Raw genomic sequence first — 21,781 nt, 5'->3', positions numbered from 1 at the left:
TTGAGATTTCAGGATCGATTTCAAAATCCGATTTCCGATCATTTTCCAGCCGATCTCGATCGTGAAATTTGCTCGATCGCCGATCGGGATCCGATCTTTTCTGATCCCGATCCTCAACCCTAGTCAGTGTTTCTCTATGGGAAAAGTCACTTGAGGGTTGTGCTGATCTTGAAATAATCTCCCACCTCGATCTCGCTGGAAAAGATCGGGTCGGAATTCACGATCGTGAAATTTACTCAATCGCCGATCAGAATCCGATCTTTTCCAATCCCGATCGCTCAACCCTACTTGCGGCACACTAGGCTTCAGGGAATGTGGGTATATATATATATATATATATATGTATATATGTGTGTGTGTGTGTATATATACAGTATATATATATATATATATATATATTTGCAAAAAGCGTGAATGCCCTGGTAAGCTTTCTTTCACCCTTCATAACCCCTATAGATAACGTTAATGTTAGGGTTAGGGGACAATTACTTTTATAACTTTTTACCCTAAAGAATTTGTATTTGCTGTGATGGTCTTTGTCTTATTTTAAACTTTGAAGACCTGAAACAATTAGGTGTGACAAACATAAAAATCTAATACTTTTGCGCACCATTGCACAGAGATCTGCAACCTTTGACTTTGCAGCTGTTGTGATACTACATGTCTTATCATGCCATAAGCTGCAGACTTGTGTCTCAGCAGATCGAGATTTGCTGGTTGTAAACTACTGAAGTGGAGAGCAAAGTCAGCTCATGTATGGTTTACCATGTGTAAAACACAAACAGAACACTGCATATATGTGCAATATTATATGCTCCCCAGCAACCCCACACACTACAATATGCCCCACACAGTATAATAGGCTCCCCACAGCACCCTCCAGTATAATGCTCCACAGCAACCCCACACAGTATAATAGGCTCCCCACAGCACACATGCCCCCAGAATAATGCTCCACAGCCAACCCACTCAGTATAATGCTCCACACAATATAATATGCTACCCAGAGGACCCACTTTCTCATTTGGTATGCCAACCTTTATATGATACAGTATTAAATGCTGAATGGCGGGAATATCAGGTCTCAGATCTCACCAACCTGATATCTATAATAATCTGTAACTGGGGAAACCCCTTTAAGGCTTGGGCCCCATTTTCTAAAACTCTGCATTTTACAATACCTGCCTGCAAAATCCCATCCACACATCTGCACACTGTGGAAAAAAATCTGCATGTCAATTATACCTGGGGAAACGTTGGCGATGACACTGAACTGTAAGGCTCACTTTGCTGACAGTGGGGAGATATCTCCAGCACTGGGGCGCATACTGAGAAAGCCGACAGTAATTCTGGCACAGAGGGAATTTTTTCTACATCTCACTATCCCTGAACTGTTGCTGTTACTGTTGCTAGTTTTACCACCCAATATGCTAAATAAGCAGTCTGCTGTCAGGTGGGTGGTCCTGAGCTTTTGCACACAGGCAAGGACCGCCCACTTGACAAAACAAAAGCATAATTGAGGTGAGACTAACAGAAATGATTGCTCGGGAACAGCGGGGGCTACAGAAAAAATTCCAACTGTGCTGGAATCAGTGAAGTGTCGTATATTGAAGGATGCAAAGGGAAGGAGTAGGTGGATGTGAATGATCGACTTTAGATTGATGAAAGACTCTGCTCAGCTCCTCTTGCTATCACGATGTATACAACATGCAGTATAAATTAAAAACAAATTATCTTTATTGTCTGTGTCATTAGGATTACAGAGTATATAGCTTTTGTTAGGTTTTACTATTTATGTATATATACACAGTCCAGTCACATTAAACGTGTATTCCCACGTCGCATACTCACCAGTCTTCGTTGCTGTAAAATCTTCTGTCTTCCTGCTTTGTTGCGTCATTAGTGGGCGGGGTTACATATGCAAAGCCAGTGGCGAGATGCCGCTGGCCCTGCGTGCACGCTCATAGACAACAAACAGTTTTGCTGAAGCAATGTATTTAGGAAAAGTCTTACATTCACATTAACAAGCATTATAGATAGGATCCTTGTGATGGGACAACCCCTTTAATGTAGCCACCTGTCAAAATCCAAAATAACCCCCTTTGGCAGAGAAGACCGCTGCGAAATGTGCAGGAAGAGAGGGGATGTTGTGATGATGTTCACTGGGATGTTGAGCAATGCCAACTCCAGTGCCGTGGCCAGCTGCACTAGGATACGCGATTGAGCATCCATGGCGCGAAAAACCCGATCGAGGTGGTCCCACAGATTCTCGATTGGGTTCAAGTTTGCTGGCCAAGGGAATATGGTAAACTCATCCTGGTGCTCCTCGAACCACGCACATACACTGCGAGCTTTATGACACATTGCATTGTCCTGCTGGTAGATGCCATCATCCTGAGGAAAAACAATTCGCATGTAGGGGTGAACATGGTCCGCAAGGATAGATGCATACTTGTGTTGATCCATCGTGCCTTCCACAATGATGAGTGCACCCAGATGGCTGATGGCACGTGCCTTCTGCGATTGGTTATTTAACGCTGACATCAAAGGTAGGCGCTGGTCACATTAATATGACTGGACTGTGTATTTTGTTTTGTTGGATTCCAAGAACATTTTTGGGTATTTGGATGACTTTCGGATGAACATACTTCAGTGTCTATGGGGCTCAGGTGTTGTAGGATATATTGGCAATCCCATAGACAGATCCCATAGACATCATTGGCGTATTGTTGACCTCCACTCCACTCGAACTTCTGCAATGGCGCAGTTTACATATCTATAGGAATATTTTGGGTGATGTTCTGGAGAATATGATGAACCACTTAGTGATATAATAAGCGACAACACTGCCAGGTGCCCCCACAGTGCCATATACTGCACAGTGCCAAGGCTGCAGCTTTACCTCAGAACCCATAGATGTGACTGCCCAGTGCCCACACAGAGACCTGGAGTGGAAGGCTCTGAGTAAGGAGACGAGCAGCACTTGAAGGAAGTAGCAGCCCCTTGCAGCAGGCTCCCATAGACTAGACGGGAGGAAGGATCCTGTGACAGAGATCCCGCCCAGCTCCAGCAGTAACTAGCGCTGCCCGCCCGCTCGTCCCGTTGCACTGCTCGCATGGTACACTCAGCGCTGACCGCTCCGCTCACACATGCGCCATGGCGGTTGCTAACTGCAGTAATGGGCTCATAATAGGAGGTGCCATGCAGTCTCCAGGTGCCCACAGCCTAGAGCACGTCAGGAGACAGCAGCAGCTCATGGACCCCCGCAGGAGACAGGCTGCCCTTTCCTTTCTCACCAACATTTCTCTGGACGGGCGCCCTCTGCAGGAGTACAGCGCAGCGCAGCCACAGAGTGAGGCAGGTGCAGCGGAGAGCAGCGTACAGCAGCATCTGCAGTGCCAGCAGCCCGGCGCCCCGCTACCTGGCAGCCCCGTGCACGTCCCGCAGAGCCGAGGCAGCCGGGCCTCTCCGCAACTTGTCCCCGTGTGCTCGGCGGGTGCTCTGCGGGAGGAGGAGGATGAAGTGCTGGGCTCACGGCTGGAGCTGGCCGAGGCTGAGGACGCCTTTAATAGTGTACCCCTGACCTCTGTCAGCAGGGGGCGCCTCAACTCCTTCACCTATGGCATCCTGCCCGCAGCCTTCACCAGGACGTCCTGCCCTGACCCAATGCAGGGGCTGCTCTCCGATATCCCGAGGTCAAGGTGAGGGGGCTTTACTCTCCAGTATGACGTCACAAGGCAAGACGTCATGAGCCACTATGCATGTGTATGACATCACTAATTTATCTCTACAAGTTATTGAATGCAGTCATTGTTGTACTAATATACAGTGTGTGTGTATGTATGTGTGTGCATGTATATACTGTATATATTTTATAGGATATTTAGTCCATAAGGCTGTATTCACACAACCATGGCTTCCTTTTGATATCCGTTTTCACACATCCTCATACAATCAAGTCTATAGAGTGATCTGGGGAACATGGCAATATGGCAATGTCCTATTTATTGACAGCCAGTTAACTTGACTTGTTTGTTTATTTTGATTTTTGAAGACAAACAGTGTGAATAGTTCCTTAGAGTTGTGTGTGTTTAAGTGCAGCCGTATGATGGCCATTTGTCATGTGAATAGAGCCTTAGTGGTGCAGGTGTATTGTTCTGCACAGCCATAGACTACCATAAACCCAGAGGTCGCAGACATTATTGGGGACCATGTCATAGTGGTTGTCTCACCACTATAATAAGCTTATGTCCATATGATCAGGACGGTCCCTCACATGAAGCACAATTGGGAGCTTCTCTAGTAGACTTGGTGTCCATACATGACATAGACACCAGCGATGGAAATCTTGAGGTTCTGCAGCAGCTGTTTTATTAGTCCTAGTTTCCATGTGACTTGGTGGTATATCTCCGCTGGTCTAAAATGTATGTTAAGTCATTTTAGTGTCACATGGCATTGAAAAGGGTTTAGTGCTTTGAACAATCCCTTCTTATTAGAAGGACCCATTGATGGTAAGCTTAGCCCAGTGGGACCCTGGTAGATCAGCCTTAAAGAAGACCTTTCATGTCCTCAAAGATGTGTGGTATTGCATACCGCTAGAAAGCTGACGTCACGCGCCCTGGTGCTGGAGAGATTGGTGCCATTGTTTTCAGCACTGATATCTTTCCACTGTCAGAAAGCTGGAGCAGTTTCATCGGGGGCTTTTCCTCACAGTCCAGGGGTGACACTAAGCTATGACGTCCGTCTTTCTAATAATGGAGAGATATCGGTGCAGAAGATAATAGTACCAATATCTCCAGCACTGGGGCGCATCCCGGGAAACCTGACCATGCCCTGAATTCAGCACACTGTCTGCTTTCTAGCAGTATGTAATGCCACACATCTTTGAGGACATTAAAGGGGTTTGCTAAGGCTCTGTGCTCTTTGTATACTGATGACTTCTCTACAGGATAGGTCATCAGTATCTGATGGGTGAGAATCGAAACCTGGACCCTGCACTGTTCAGTTGATCTGTCTGTTGAAAGCTATATACATTGTATACAGATGGAAGCATCTCTGTTCCTGGTCTAGTGAATGAGAGCACAGCTACAGTTCCTTACATCATTGTTACAGTGTATGGCGTTGTAGTGGTGGTGCAGAGGAACTATAGCTGTGCTTATTCACTAGGATAGTAGCAGAACTGCTTCCAGCCATATACACTGTATACAGCTTTTAGCAGCCACTTAAGCAGATTGGTGAGGGGTTCAAGTGTTGCATGGTTTCTTGGATAACTCTTTCAATCTGTGGAGAATCCTGACAATAAGTGTTTGGTTTCCTTGCAGTATCACTGTACTAGAAATGAAACATTATACAGTACTCATTCAAATCAATAGGATGTCTTGGGTGTTGTAGGACACGACAGATCCTCCAGAGTGAGACGGCTCTTCTTACCACTATCCACACTGAGAGGTGAGGGTCTCCTACACACCTATTCTGTTTACTCACAGTTTCCTTATGAGCTATGCAAAACTGTGATTTCTAAACCAGACAACACCATTATGGTATGTGCAGACAGTACAGTGGCACCCCTGCCTATAGCGCCCGTCGTATGCATTCAGTCTTAGGGTAAATTTGCTTGGTACACTTTGCGGCAGTGACCCGTCAGAAAAAACCCCCCAGAGGAAATATTTGATTGTAATCTGCCAGAAGATTGGACAGGAAGCTTATATTTGTCTCTTAAAGCTTATTTGGTGGTTTGGGCTGCAACTTTTTCATTAAAGGGATTCTACCATTAAAACACTTTTTTTTTTTTTCTGATTGACACTTAGGAATAACCTTAAGAAAGGCTATTCTTCCCCTACCTTTAGATGTCTTCTCCACACCGCCGTTTTTCCCGGTTTTCGTCAGTATGGAAATGAGTTTTCTCGCAGCACTCTCCAGCGATGCCTCCATCTTCTTCAGGAACGTCCTCTTCACACGTCGTCTTCCGGCGCAGGCGGTGAAACTTGTAAGCCTCGGGCAGAGCCGACTGCGCGTGCCCACAGGCCACAAGAAAATGGCCGCTTACTTACTGTGTAATTACTGTGCCATTTTTCTTGTGGCCGCGGGCATGCGCAGTCGGCTCTGCCCGAGGCCTACAAGTTTGACCGCCTGCGTCTGATGAAGACGTGTGAAGAGGGGCTGCGGTTTTGCTTCGTGGGGCCTGAACTTTAAGGCTAAGGCCCCACGGGACGTCCCGCAGCAAAAAAAGTGCTGAGGGAAAAACCGCTGTGGCAACGCATCACGTCTCTTCCCGCAATTCTTTAGACAGAAAGTTCAGAGTTTTCTTCTGCTGACATTCTGTTACAATTATACCTATGGGCAAACTGCCGGTGTTTCCATAGGTATAATTGACATGCTGCGATTTCTAAAACAGTGCCGGTTTTGGGTTTTGGAAATTGTGGCGTGCTCACACAGCGGTTTTTCCTGCAAAGTAGGCATGGGAGTTGCTAGAATCCCATCCACTTTGCCTGTACTGTAAAACGCCGCGATTTTTCCCGTGGTGTTTCTGCCGCCAGCAAATTGCAGCGTTTCTGTCCTGTGGAAACCCGGCCTAAAGGGGTTTTCTGAGATAGATTATTTATTTATTTTTTTTGCACAGATAAAAAAAAAAAAATGTGCTGAAATAAATTCTTCTAAGGGCTAGTTCACACGTAGGCAAAGGGGCGGATTTTGACAGCGGATTTCGCTTCAAAATCCGCCCCTTTACTATGGTGGTCTATGTAGACCACCGGGCTTTTTTTTTCCGCTAGCAGCGGGCTGCCGCTAGCGGAGAAAAGAAAGGACATGCCCTTTCTTCAGGCGGAAGCCGCGCGGCTTCCGCCCCCGGCAGCTCCCTCCTATGTCGGCTCATTCATTTGAGCCGACAGCGGAGGGGAAAGCCGCGAACGCAATGGTCACAGCAGGCGGGTTTTGATGAGAGAGACGCGGCTCGGTGTCAAAACCCGTGCGGGCAGTTCACGTGTGAACTGACCCTAATTGAGAGCACATAAAAATTTCTTACACTATCTCTGTCACAATTGCTTCCTTACTGTTGCTGTTCATTGTACACATAACTTTAGTTGTTATCCTCATACACCATGAACATGATGTCATCACTAGTGAAAGCAGTATTTGTCTATACTTTGACTGCCAGAGCAGCCAGGAGGAGATGACAAGCCAGCACATGGCTCACACTTCCAGATGATTATATCAGTAATTACAGGTAGCAGCAAGGACAAGTAGAGAAACGTATATATGTATATATCGCCTCTCTCCTGCCTCCATCAGACAGACATTCTTCTGGGAGTGGTCTGAGTGTTTTATGGACACTGACGGGCGTACCGGGAAATATTGTATTATGTATGATTATTCTGTAATTGTCCTTTACAGACGTTCTCAGTATAATCACATAATATTATATATACACATACAGTTGTATAGAGATATATATGTATGTGTATATTTCAATGAAAATCACACCATCCTCGTAGCACAAGACACATGTGCCACGCTAGCGATCAGAGGCATATAAGAGGGTAATATGTTACTGAGGCTGTGAGGGCGCTGCCATATGCCAGACCCTGCAGCCTGTGTTTTCTCTTACATTTATTGACTATTGCTTTCATTCAGTGTGATGTTCCTAGAAGACTGGATTCACATGGCAATAATACATCTGTATAATTCACACAATATTACACAATGCGATCCTAACCTTGAGTCTATTAAGCCAAGATTCTTCTGAGACTACTATTTCAGTCATTAGGATTCATGGTTGTATATTACGGATGTATTATCGCGGTGTGAATCCAGCCTTGGTGTTACTGTACATGATATAGTTGTCACTTCTCAGTCTCATTGGGAAAGTGCCAAGTGATTCCTGTGTGCAGTAGAACATGCGAGTGCAGCTCTGCAATGAACTGTGACCTGCTCTGCAGATGAAGCAGCTTATTAAAAGTGCTGTGCACTCCAAGAAACCGCAGCGCCATCTTAATTTCTCGATGTACATACTCTGTAGGCCATAAATCATTTGCTTCCTTTAACCCTTTCTGGTTTTGTTGCCTCGGCTGTTTTACAGAGGCAGATTTTAGCAGCCATGCTGCATTGTTCTAAGGCTGAGGTTATCGTAATCTCATTCACTTCTGGAATTCAGTCATTATTTGTATTTCTCAGTGGTCTGGTCCAGAAAACCTCATATACAGTTATCTGTTTCAGTATGTATTGGAAGAATCATTTTGGCAGATTTGTGTTTTACATTCAGCACATTTTGGGACTGACAATAATGGCCAGCTGCCATTCAGTTGCCTCTAACCTGGATGTATAGAAGCAACCCCCTCCTCCCATGAGTGTTTAAAGGGGCTCTATCAGCAAAATCATGCTGATAGAGCCCCACATATGCATGAGTAGCCTTTAAAAAGGCTATTCAGGCACCGTAAAAGTTATATTAAACTACCACCCCCCACCCCCATTTTAAAATAAAACCCTAAAAAAGAATATGATCTACTTACACATCGTGCACGCTGGGCGGGCATTCAGGATCCGCCGTCTTCTTCATCCACGCTTCTTCTTCCTCCGATGTCCTCCTCCGGCGCTCGTGAACGGACACTGATATAAAAAAATGGCCTGGGCGCATGCGCAGTAGCATGCGGCTTCTACTACGGCTACTGCGCAGGCGCCCAGGCCTTTTTTTTATCAGTGTCAGTTCGCGAGCGCTGGATGAGGACGGGACCGGAGGACATCGGAGGAAGAAGAGGCGTGGATGAAGAAGAAGACACACCCTGAATGCCCGCCCATCATGCACGATGCGTAAGTAGATCACATTCTGTTTTAGGGTTTTATTTTAAAACGGGTGGGGGGGGTAGTTTAATATAACATTTACGGTGCCTGAATAGCCTTTTTAAAGGCTATTCACGCATATGTGGGGCTCTATCAGCATGATTTTTCTGATAGAACCCCTTTAAAGGGAAGGTAATGCAATACATAAACCTGCTGCTACATGGAGAGTGAGCAGTGTGGTTCCTGACATCCAAACATTATTGGGAGTCTTGCTGTTCTGGAATAGCTGATCTGTGAGGGTCCCAGCTGTCAACCCCCCGCCCCTCCGCACACAGATCTAATATCCATGGCCTATTCTAGGTATCAGTATTACAAAGGTGGATATCTCTATTAAGGCCAGGGCCACACTCGGCATGATCGCAGCTGGCAGCACGGTAAATAAGATTTAAGCTCATCTCTTCCACATGCTGTGACTAAAACCCATAGGAGAGGTTTCAAACCTGCAGCATGTCGATTTATTGCTGCAGGTTTTTCTTCCAAATTGCAAAGTACATAGTGCAAAGGTTGAGAGGTGTGGGGAGCCCGTAGGGAAGCCTGTAGGTGAGCTGCAGCAAGCATCTGGTTTTGTGTGGTTGTTTGGTGCAGCAACTTGCAGAGAAACAGAACCTACAGCAAATTTTGCAGCGTGTTCACTGTATATGGCTGTATTAGGCTAAGGCTAAACATTGTGGGAATAGTGGTAAGTACAGACAGTTTAGGTGAATGCAGCACAGGAAACTTTTTGTGACTTACAGGTGACATCACTGTTCACATTTCCCATCTCTTCCCTTTGGACCGCCATAACCACTTCTTCCAGCTATGACTTGTCTCTGTAAAGTTTGAAGCACAGACATCTGCTCCTTTTCCAGTAGAAAAAAAAAAAATCAGTCGACTTCTTACACCTGGAACTCCCACTGACGAGCTGTTTGAAGGAGACCACAGCACTTGTGCAAAAGCAGTGACCCCTTCTCTGTTTGCATTGCTTTGTTCATTTCATAGTGACAATATAATGTAATTACAGCCTCGTTTATACACTTCTATAGGACAAGGCTGTAATTACATCCCATGGTCACTATAAAACAGACATTGTGCAATATACACAGAGAAGGGGTCATAGTGCCTGCATGTGCGCCATGGCCCCCTTCAAACAGCTGATTGTTAGAGGTCAATGTGTCTTAACCCTACTGATCTCATATGATCTAGCTTGAAGACTGATCCTACTTCCTACTATCCTACTAATATTATAAATGTGAAAGTTTGGATATTTGTGTGTTTGTTACTCGATCACGCAAAAATGGCTGAACGGATTTGGATGAAATTTGGCACATAGATTGTTTGTAACCTGGATTAACACATATGATACTTTTTATCCTGGTAAATGACATGGCTTCACGACTGTTATGAATTTATGTTCACTATGGTTGAGCTGATCTTGAAATTTCAGGACCGTTTTTAAAATCCGATTTCCGATCATTTTCCATTCGAACCTGATCCCAATTCTGATCCCAAGTCAATGCAAGTCAATGGGATTTTTTTTAATAATCGAAGATCGGATTTTAAAAATGATCCTATTCACTACACAGCATGTAGTCCAAAAATAGTTTCAATTTTTAGACTCCACGCTGTGTAGTGATTAAAAAAAAATTCGCCTACCTGCACAGATCTGCTGCCAGTTTTTCTTGGTCTCTACTTCACAAGCCTTCAGAGCGCCGCCACCTCCCTAGGTTAGTGTTAGATTATGGGAGTAGGCGGGGCTTGTTGTGGCTTAGGAGAGGGTGGTTGCAGGGCGCTCCGAAGGCATGTGAAGGAGAGAGGACCGGACCAGAAGAGGGCAGTGGCAGCACTTCTGTGCAGGTAAGTTGAGCGAAGTTCACGAGTAGATAGATACTACTGTACATTCAGCAAAAAGTAAAGAATATCCAGCGTCTCCAGAAGGTAAAAATTAACTTTTATTTCCGCATTAAAAAAATATAAGCATGACAGGTAAGTACACCCAGCGTACAGAGATTGTTTAAGCTACGCGTTTCAGAACCTTGCTGGTTCCTTCATCATGGCTACTGTACATTGACTTGTTTAGTAGATAGACAAGTCAATAAACAGTAGTATCTATCTACTCGCGAACTTGCCTCATCGTCCTCACAGCAGCGCAGCACACTCTTCCACTCTTCTGCTTCGTCCCTGTTTTACTGTATATTCAGCTGAGTATACGGCTCATTATATGGCATCCCAGTGCGCTGCTGAGATGCTGGAACAATCACAGGCACAGAGCAACGAACAAGTTCAGCAGCAGGCCAGCTTGACAGCTGCTGAAATGCCGGAGCAGGCCGATCATCAACGCCAACAACACGCTTTATTAAATGGCATCCCAGCCAGCTGCTGAGATGTTGGAACAATCACAGGCACAGCGTGAGGAACAAGTTCAGCAGCAGGACAACTTGAGGGCTGCCGAAACGCTGGAGCAGGCAAACCATCGACGGCAGCAATTTGCTGAATATAGGCGGATCATCGACGCTAGCAACATGCAGACAAAGTCGCAGGCAGAGGCTAGTCATCTATTAAAAGAAGAAAAAAAAAGTTGGAAAACCCCTGTAATAAGGTCCAAGTTTTCCTTAATTTAATACTGCTCAAATGCCCCTGAAATAAATACTGCCCCCTTATACTAATGACCACTGTTATTCATAAAAACCCTCTGACCCCTTATATTCATAATATCCCTAACAACCACCTTTTATTAATAATTCCCCTTACATAAATGAAATGTTATAATGACCCCTTAGATTTTCTATGCCCCTTATAAAAATGATCCCCCCCCCCCCCCACAGCATTGTGCCTGTTTGCGTAGGGGAGCAGACATCCCTCTGAAGTGGTTTGTGGGTTATGGCATTGCATAGAGGGACGCTGAACACTTCCTGCTCTGCCATACTCTTCAACTGTATCACCAATATAGTTGAATTAATTGCATGTGTTTATGGCACTTCCCCCTCCGATACAGCTAGCGTATGCCACACAAAGTGACTAATGGTCGTGATAGATCCCTTTTAAAGCTTAAACTTTTGGACAACTTTTTAAATTCCGGTAGTATTAAACATATTAATGGCACACATACTGCCAGAAAATCTAAAGTTTTTGTACACTTTGAATTTGGGTATTCCATTCAATGTGTAAAATCTAACATTATTAAAAAAAAAAAAAACTCTGCCACTTGCATAATAACATCTTGTGTGTAAATTTAGCAGTCCAAATGTCGCATGACTTTGGTTGTACTAGCCCCGGTAGTATGGGCTGACATATCATATGTGGGTCAGGTGTTTACTCTGAGACTAATGACGTTATTGGGGATCTATAATGTTATGTAATGAGAACATCTACAGTAAGTGTAATCCTTGAGCACGGAAGGACGCCAAGCTTTATACCCACAAACACTCAATTCATTCACTTACTTTAGAGCTTTGCTGTGTGGTATTTACGATTTTATATTGGGATCACAAGAGATTTTACTAAACAAGCATTGGCACCTTACTGTGAACAAAGTCTAATATGTGTCTTATGAACAAATTCTAACCTTTTGGTGCCATTTGTTGTATTTCCATGGCACTAGTGCAGAGATCTAATGAGCAGCTTCCGTACAATCTACAACTGTAATACATAGACAGGCTTCTGCTGCTCATTGGAACCCCTTATATGCTGCCAATGGTGCAAATCCACACCATCTGCAGTAAGTGGTTTACCAAGGCTTCCCTCTCTTACTGTCACAGTGACACCTATGTTTGCCATCTTGGTATGCCTAATAGGCTGTCTGATATACACAGAAATATTTCAGGGTATTATAGTAGCCATCAAGAAATTGTACGGTTTGTAGCAAGGGCAAACAAGGGTAAAAAATAAATAAAGTTTAGTGAGATATTTTATTATATATATATATATATATATGAAATAAATATATATATATATATATATATATATATATATATATATATATATATATATATATATATAATTTTATAAATGATAAAAGAAAAGCACATAATTGTTATTGCTATGTTTGCAATGACTAGAACTATTAAGGTATCATGTATTTTAGCCTGCATAGTGAAATGCCATTGAAAAAATAGAATTTCTGTTTATCAACTAAAAAAAAATGGATTAAAAAGTGATCAAATAGGCATATGTACCCCCAAATGGTATCAATAAAAACGACAGCTCCTCTTACAAACAGTAAGACCTCGCAGGACTGTGTTACCTGTTTGAGAATGTGGGCAGGTTCTCCATTCTGAAGGACTGGTGAAGATGACAGATTTAAGGGCTAGTTCACACGTAAAAACCACCTGGCTTAATTTGGTCCCGAAAAAAACCACTTCCTAATTAGGAAGCGGTTTTTTGACCTTGAGGCGTTTTTGGAGCGTTTTCTGGAGAAGTTTTTGGTTAATACTGCTTCAGAAAACGCCAGGTGGTTTTCCCCTCCTCTAAAGTAAATGGACCGTAAAAGAAAAAAAAAAAGCTAGGCGTTTTCGGTTGCGGTTTTTGCAAAAAAAAAAAAAAACGCTAGGCGTTTTTTCGCCTCCCATTCACTTCTATTGCTTTCCTCAGGCGGAATCCTCTTGAAGAAAGGTCATGTTGCTTCTTTTTTTCTGCTAGCAGCAAGAAAACGGCTAGCAGAAAAAAAAAAACTAGCAGTCTCCATAGACCACCATTGTATGGAGGCAGATTTCGAGGCAAAATTTGCTGTCTAAATCTGCCTCATTGCCCCTGTGTAAACTAGCCCTTAAGTGCTCCATTCCAGAGTTTCAATGTAGAGGCAACATGCAAGCTTAACCACTGTCCCATTCAGACTTGGACACAAGTGCTCTTTCTCATGATGGTTTGGGGTCCCTGCAGTCATACTGATACCAGTTAGACAATTCTTACCTATCATCTGAATAGGTGACACATTTTAATCTGTTATGCGTTGGTCCTGGATATACTAAACTTCAATGGTGCTAACCTGCTTTGTTCACACTTGCGCCCCTGTCCAGTGTTTGCCATTTCGTCAGGTTTCCGACTTCCACCCTGGCGAAACTGGACAGGGGACAGAAACCCAGTGGTCAGATTTAAAACCTATTCACTTCAATGGGTTTGTAAAGGAGACCACCGGTGTCTGCCTTTGGCCTGTCTGCGGGGAAACCGTTTTTTTTAAGCCGGATACAAGGTCATACTGAACATAGAAAGAGCCAGGATAGTTGATTAGAAGGATAGTAGAATTCAACTACCCCATAGACCATGAACAGGGGAAAGTTTGTTAGACCTCCATGACCCAATAGAAAATAAGCTGGAAAGGAAGGACTTTCACGAGCAGGCCACAGTGCTATCTCTAGGCATGGAGTTGGACATCCAAATGCTATCCTAGGCATCAAGTACCAATAAACTTACAAAAAAAGGCACTCCTGTATGGAAACCTTACGTAATTTTTAACCCACTAATAGTCACATTAAAATAGTAAAAGCCCTTCTGAAAATGTCACTTTTTTTATTGAAGACTAGCTGGTACCCGCGACTTCGTCTGCGGTGATTGTAGAAGTGGGTACATACAGGCGCGGGTAAGGTTTTCGTACTGTGTATAAGGTATGGGATATGAAATGTAACTTTGTATCTTGTTTTTGCTATAATCCAGAGAATACATGAGACTTTTGTGTTGAATGTAATTTGTATTTCAGCTGTTATACGGTGTTGTGAGAAACTGTACATAGTGTCTTTGGGACAGAGGTATTTCAGGTTAATATACTTCGATATACGACATTGTATGATTTGTTATTTTCCGCCAGTACATGTAAGTTTTGGGCACAGGATACTCTTGAGCAAGCAACATAAAGTTGTCCATGTGAGGAGCCTGGTGTGGCCAAATGTATTCCTGCTACTTTCAGCGTTTGTCCTTGGGATTTATTAATGGTTATTGTAAAAGCAACTTAAGGGGAAATTGTAGTCATTTGAATTGAAATGGGAAATGATTTGGTATAATTGGAATGTGTGGGGTTAACACACTGTCATCTTTAGCTGCTCCTGTAAGAATAGTGGCTTCAGTGATATTTGTTCCTAGTTGTGTGACATGTAGCCTCGTGCCATTACACAATCGGGGTGCATCGAGATTACGCATGAGTAGTACAGGAACGCCAATCTTCAGCTCTAGTTTATGTGAAGGGACGCCGGGTAATTCTAAGGTGGGCAGTAAGTCAGATTGGTGACATTATTATCGACTGTTACGTGTTCGTGGTGTGTTGAAAGGGTACATCGGAGTATACAGGCCAGAAGTAGTCGCAAACATGCTATCGGAACTTACCAGTGTCGTTGGCGTAGAGACCTAGGGAAGGTGGATGGATCGTGAAGACGAAACAGCAGTGAGATGAGAGTGCCGTCGGGGAGTGTGGCGGTCTGGAGAGAGTAGTTCGGGTGCTGCGGGCTACGGTGGAGGCACAAAATAGTGGCGTGCTGGAAACACATTCTGTAGGTGGTTAAGATGCGCATGCTACTGGCAACACAGTGGAGTGGCTGGATGGGCAGTGTCGTGGATCGTCAGAGCGGTGGGGGTCAGCAAACATGGCTGCCTTAAAGAGGTAGCCTCCTGGAGTATCGTGAGGGTGAAAGTGGTAAAGTATATGTAAATGTGATTGTGTGGGGTTAGGGGCTAGGCTGTAGAGGGTGATATGAATTTTGTGGCTTGCTATGGTCCAAAGTGTGTGAGATTGCAGAGATAGTGATGTGAGTTTGGGTTTTGTGGGGTCCTGGGAAAAACGTATGTGTGCTATTGTGACGAAAAGTATCCTATTGCGCAATCCTGTGTAATAACTATGTTTGTGGAAAATTTCAGCCAAATCGGTGGAGCGGGTTTTGCGTGATTGAGGAACAAACATCCGAACATCCAAACACACAAACCCACAAACATCCAAACTCACAAACTTTCACATTTATAATATTAATAGGATGTTTAATTCATGCATTAAGTAAATGTACATAACTCAGCTGCCTTAAGTGCATTTTAACACCTTAATGACGGACCTAATTTTAGCTTTTAGAACCAATAAAAATGTTTTCCCGTCTGTGTTAACATAACTTTTTATTGGTTCATCAGTATAGCTGTATGAGACCTTGCACTGTGCGGGAAAAGTGTTATGTAATTATATGTAAAAATAAAAATTTGAATAAAATATTTTGTAAGGGGACTTATTGACTTTTTTTCCTCAGTACTATTTAATTTTTCTAAATATTAACGTTTCACAACTCTGATGTCAACATTAACTGCAGCATCTGAGGGGTTAAAGTGTAACTCCCATTTCATTGATTTTTTTTTTTTTTTTCTTTTTCCTTATTGTGTCGGGTCCGGGATGGGGTGAACATTTTTGTTATATACTTTATTAATCTATTAAACTTCCTTTTAATAGAAAACAGATTGTAAAGTTACTATAAGCAATGATGTAACTAAGCAATGCCAGAGAGACTGTACACAGATGCTCAATGTAGTACATAGAGACCAAGCATTTACCAAAGGGGAGAGGTCACTTCAAATGGCTGTATGTTCTGGTTTTACACCACCTACAGCTGACATTCTCGGCTTTCATATGATGCTAGGATTTAAGAACTACTTATAACATAATCTGAGATATCCCTAGTTAAAAACACAGTCGGGAATGTGATTTTTCTATGCAGCATGAACAAACTACTATCCAGTATATTTAGTTGCGATTCCGAGAATCTCTGCTGTATTATGATACCAGAACCATTTAACTAGGTAGTATAAAACCAAAGATACAGCCATTTAAAATCTCCCCCAAACCCCCCCTGTGTATGGACCTTCTCCAACAGCTCAGTTATAGAATTGCCAAGGAGAATGTTACGGTATGTTGTATAATAAAAAGGAATTTAAATAGTGTAATAAGGTGTATTGCAAAAAATGGCCACCCCTTCCCCCTGACATCACAATTCTATCAACATTTATACTGCTAAGAGAGGGGGGAAGAGGTTGAAGACAGACAGAAATATTTATTGCAGGTCAAGAAGGGCATAGAGTAAAGTAGAAGAATTAACCCTTAGTTCTGTGCAGCAAAGATCAGACAACACAGTGAAAAATGCACCATCTCATGGCTATATGGAGAATTGGTTAATTCCTTTACACAAGGTGTGGAGGCAGGGACCACTGGGGACCCCTACCCTGGACAGAAGACGCTCCCAGGAGACCCATCTGCTACTTATTAGCAGCTCTCCTTGCATTTAAACTGATGAGAGAACACCAGATGTTGAAAATTGTAATGGACTTCGCCATTTAAACTAATCCAGTACGTTGCAAACAGTAGGTAGGAAGGTTAAGGAGAAAGCTTAAAAGGTTTGCCATCCAACTAGATAATCTATTCTATATAGCCAAAACTGGGTAGACACGCGGCCATCCAACTCACATGAGTTTGTTCAACATCCTATTGCAAAATCAATTTGCCTCTGTTGAGCTTTAACAGTCGTAACTGACCCGGGGAAAATTTTGAGCATTCTTTGAAAAATGTATTTATTTTCAGCCATAAGAACATTTGTACATTGAGTCACTGATGTTGAATGAGAGGACCTGACTTGTAATCTTTATTCCTGTTCATCATGAAGGTTTATTTTGTGGTGAAGGTTCTGTGTAGACCATTCAAGTTTCTTTACAGCAAACTTGTCAAACAATGGAGCAGATTTACTATTGTGGTAAAGGTGGCACATCTGTTTTACTATCCTATGCTTCCCACCAAGCTCAATTTCATCTTTTACCATCACCATGTTTACTTACTGACCCTACATAGTATCATGCTTCACTGGTGACGCAACACATAGTATATGCTTCCCCTATGGCTCCCAGGCACCTTATAGTGCTCCCCAATAACATTTTCCCATTCTTGTTCCCCTGCAGCTCTCTCTTCCTCTGCTCTTTTTGTCTACAGCTTTATGTGGCAGAACTGTATTAAACCATAGACATAACTAGCAGGTTCCAGAACGGTGGAGCAGGAAGCTAAAGGATTTCTTTTCTCCATTATATTTAGCAATAACTGAAAATATAAGTATCTTGCTCAATACTGCTGTATATTCCATGGCTTCATTTGGGCCTAATCAGGAGCGGAAATTCCTTTTCATTTTCAGCGTGTGAACGTATTCACATCCTTTTTACCATTCATCATTTTTTCAGAGCAATGGAATACTTCCTGGTATCTGCTTCCTGCTTGTGGGAGTGTCGGTGCTTTTCTAGGCAGTCTCTCCCAGGAACTGCCAACACCACCTCTTATCAGTTTTTATTCACGATTAATATACTTATATCTTATATGTGAATGTATGTGTATATAAGAATATGCATTTGTTTCTGTGTGTGTCTGTCTCTCTCTCTCTCTTATTATATTAGTGGGGGAGGTAGCTCAGTAGCAGCAAAGGTGCAGAACCACAAAGTCAAAGGGGTCACCAAATATACAGCAAACTGGTTTATTTAGAAAACCAAAAACAGGAAAATTAACATACGGCACAGAGTGAGCAAAATAAGGGGGCGTTCACACTACCGTCGGTGTCCGACATGTAGTGTCCGCTCAAAATCTGTCACGGACACTAGGAGCGGACACTAGATGTGTCCGTGACACCTGTCATTCACTTGAATGGGCATCGGGTGCGTTCTTTTGCACTCCGTGCCTGTCCTTCCCTGTCCGCAAGAGAAGATGTCCGACTTCTCAAGCGGACAGAAAAACCCTGCATGCAGGGTTCCTCTGTCCGCTTGAGAAGTCGGACATCTTCTCTTGCGGACAGGGAAGGACGGGCACGGAGTGCAAAAGAACGCACCCGATGCCCATTCAAGTGAATGACAGGTGTCACGGACACATCTAGTGTCCGCTCCTAGTGTCCGTGACAGATTTTGAGCGGACACTAGGAGCGGACACTACATGTCGGACACCGACAGTAGTGTGAACGCTCCCTAAAATAGAGCCTTAACTTCAGGCAAAACAAAATAAAAACCTGCTCATCTGAGCAACTAACTAAACAGAAATGATAACCTAACTATACGTGTGGCTTACTACCAGCCACACAAACAAAACAAGCATGATATTTCCTCACCGGACTCAGGGTTACAGGACAGACCCAGCTGCCTCCTCTCACTCTCTGGATCTGCACTGGAATGCAGGAGCTGCAGCCTCTTCTAGCACATCAACAAACCAAGGACTCACATTGGGAGCTGAGTCTTACTCAAGACCCGCACTGGACCGTATGGTCCAGTGCGGGTCTTGAGTAAGACTCAGCTCCCAATGTGAGTCCTTGGTTTGTTGATGTGCTAGAAGAGGCTGCAGCTCCTGCATTCCAGTGCAGATCCAGAGAGTGAGAGGAGGCAGCTGGGTCTGTCCTGTAACCCTGAGTCCGGTGAGGAAATATCATGCTTGTTTTGCATATTAGTTAAAAACCTGTGGGAAATATAGCGAGATTCCAGAACTCTGCCTGTCACCTTCACAAATACCCCTCTCCCCCCCCCCTTTGTTCAGACCTCTAGGGGCAGACACTTTTCACCCACATACAATGGGTTCTGAATAGGGCATCAGCATTCCCCTGCATTTGGACCTATGATGCAACGCTTCCTAGTTAAGGTTATGTTCACACAAGGAGTTTTTGCTCAAAAAAGGCATGGTTTTAAAAACGGCATACATATTTCCTGCATTATGCTTATGATAAAGCATTCACATCTTTTTCTTATGTTGCTCATCTACTCCACTCTCCCTATGTGTCTACCAGGCTGTCTGTATCCTCTCACTGAAGAATGCCTGTTCAATGGAGAAAGGGGAGAAGTTAGAATAAATTAAAAATGTTTCACTACCTGACATGCTGCAGTTGCTGCTGCTTTTAATAACCGCTGTGATCATCTAGATTTGTAAAGTAGGTGCTGACTTTTCTGATGATCAGGACCAATCCCCACCTCCTCCTGGCTGCTCTGGCAGTCAATAAAGTTTAGACAAACGCTTCTTTCATCAGTAATGACATCATATTCGTGGTGGGTGTGGCTAACAACTAAAGTAATGTGCACAATGTACTGCACATGATCGGGACCAGTAAGGGAGTAATTTTAACAGACTGTGTTGCTCACACATTTCTGCAAATCGGGGTTGTCCGGATTCAGAAAATAAATGTTATTGTTTGTCCATGATGTGACATTCAGTCCATGGTCATGTGACGCACACACAGGCTTACAGGTCATTATAGTCACACACCGTAATCAGACATCTGCCTGGTAACAAGCCATGCACCTCTGTGTCATTACTTGACCATGTTCTGATTTTTATGTACTGGAGTTGAGCAGAATGGATGACAGCAAGCAGAGATCTTCAAAACCTTGATAAGTTCATTCAGATAGTATATTGGAAAACTGTGTAACTTTTCATCATACAAGCAATAACCTTTATTTGCTGAAACTGGGCTACCGCTTTGTACTTCACTAGAAATAGGGTCTATTGCCCAACCCTGCAAATTAACACCATTATCACTCCAGCACCTAATTTTAAAGTATTCACTATGCCGAATCCAAGTAAAAATCCTAGACGTGGAATCATCACTCTAGATCGGACTTGGGCAATGTGTGGCCCTCGGGCCACATCCGGCCCTCTGACTGCTTCTGCACGGCCCACATAGCTAAAAAGATGCTGAATGGGAAGTCCGCTAAATGACGTCATCACAGGTCCTTTAGCTCACTAGGATAGGCTAAGACTCGTTATTGGACGGAGCCACACAGGATAGTGTGGTTGCTGTTACACAAGCTGCCGGAAATGGAGATTGAAGGAAGATGAGGAGGAAACTGGGGGCAGTTAAACTGAAGGCAGAAGGAGGGGGGACATTAAACTAGTGGGCAGATGGAGGGTAACATTAAACTTGGGCAGCTGGAGGAGCACATTAAACCATGGGGGTAGCTGGAGAGGGACATGTCTGCCTCTATTTGTCCCCAGTTTAATGTCCCCTCTAGTTTCTACTGGTTTATACTGGGGCACCAGGAGAGGGACTTAATACTGTGGGACATTTGGAGGGAAATGTTATAATGTGGGGGTGTATAATGTTAGGGTGACGGTAGGAGGATTATATTTTGTGGCGGCACATGGAAAAATTATTGAGATTGGACGGAGTCAACGTAGAAATGAGTGGAGCTAAATATGCCGCGGCACGCATGGCCCTCTAGAAATGTTTCAATTTCTCATGCGGCCCCATGGGAAAATTAACTGCCCACCCCTGCACTAGATAATGCTTTTACTGCTCCAGTCAATTCTTGGCATTGTGCATGTTGAGTTTAGGCTTTCATGCAGCTGCCTGACATGGAAACCCTTTTATTAAAGCTTTGTCTCTCCCTTTGAGACTCAGTTCCTTCATTCAATGCATGTATGGTACATATAGTACTTCTAGTTGACTGCAGCAGATCAGAAATCTCCTGAAAAGTAGTTTCTTATGAAAGCTCTGTGTAAGGTAATGAAGACATTTACTAAGACTGGCATTCCTGACATTAGCCCACAGTAGTGAAGTGAATATAAAATGCTTCTGCCTTTTATTAAGAACTTTTGCATATCCATATGCCAGCAATTCAATCTGTTTAATCTGTGATCTGACATAGGCTGTGTTATAATCTATGGTAATTGCTAGACTAAAGTATAGTAAGTGTATTGGACTGTATGAGGCCACTCCCACTAAAAAAAAAAGTAGAAAAACATGTTATGAAATCACAAAAAAGTTGCAGATGTTTGAGCAACAATGGTGTCAGCCACAAGTTGTGACTATATGACAACCGTTAAAAAGGTGTAAATTGGTTAGCAAGTTTTTTCCTATGCCAATAACGTACAAGTCAAATTAATAGTAATAATAATATGCTATGCAAAACAAACAGAACAACAAAACCTTTATTTCTTAGCCCCCTACTGATTACAAAAAACACAGTTCATTCCCTTGCAAGAGCCGGTACAGTTTTGGACGTCTCTAGCTGG

The 21,781-nt window shown here is 43.4% G+C and overlaps 1 protein-coding gene across 1 annotated transcript in view; it reads left to right on the top strand.

Moving 5' to 3' along the window:
- Window positions 1-3,099: 3,099 nt before the first annotated feature.
- The window catches only part of CABLES1 (Cdk5 and Abl enzyme substrate 1), a 67,426-nt gene continuing 48,744 nt past the window's right edge, over window positions 3,100-21,781 (top strand). The window contains exon 1 of the mRNA XM_075270615.1: window positions 3,100-3,701. Within this exon, the coding sequence (XP_075126716.1) occupies window positions 3,157-3,701 (545 nt within the window). The 5' untranslated portion in view covers window positions 3,100-3,156. The remainder of the gene's footprint in view (window positions 3,702-21,781) is intronic.

The sequence above is a fragment of the Leptodactylus fuscus genome, chromosome 4, assembly GCF_031893055.1.
Source record: "Leptodactylus fuscus isolate aLepFus1 chromosome 4, aLepFus1.hap2, whole genome shotgun sequence".
Classification (NCBI taxonomy): Eukaryota; Metazoa; Chordata; class Amphibia; order Anura; family Leptodactylidae; genus Leptodactylus; species Leptodactylus fuscus.
Note: the sequence above shows the minus strand (reverse complement) of the source record. Positions and strands in the feature narration are given on the sequence as shown.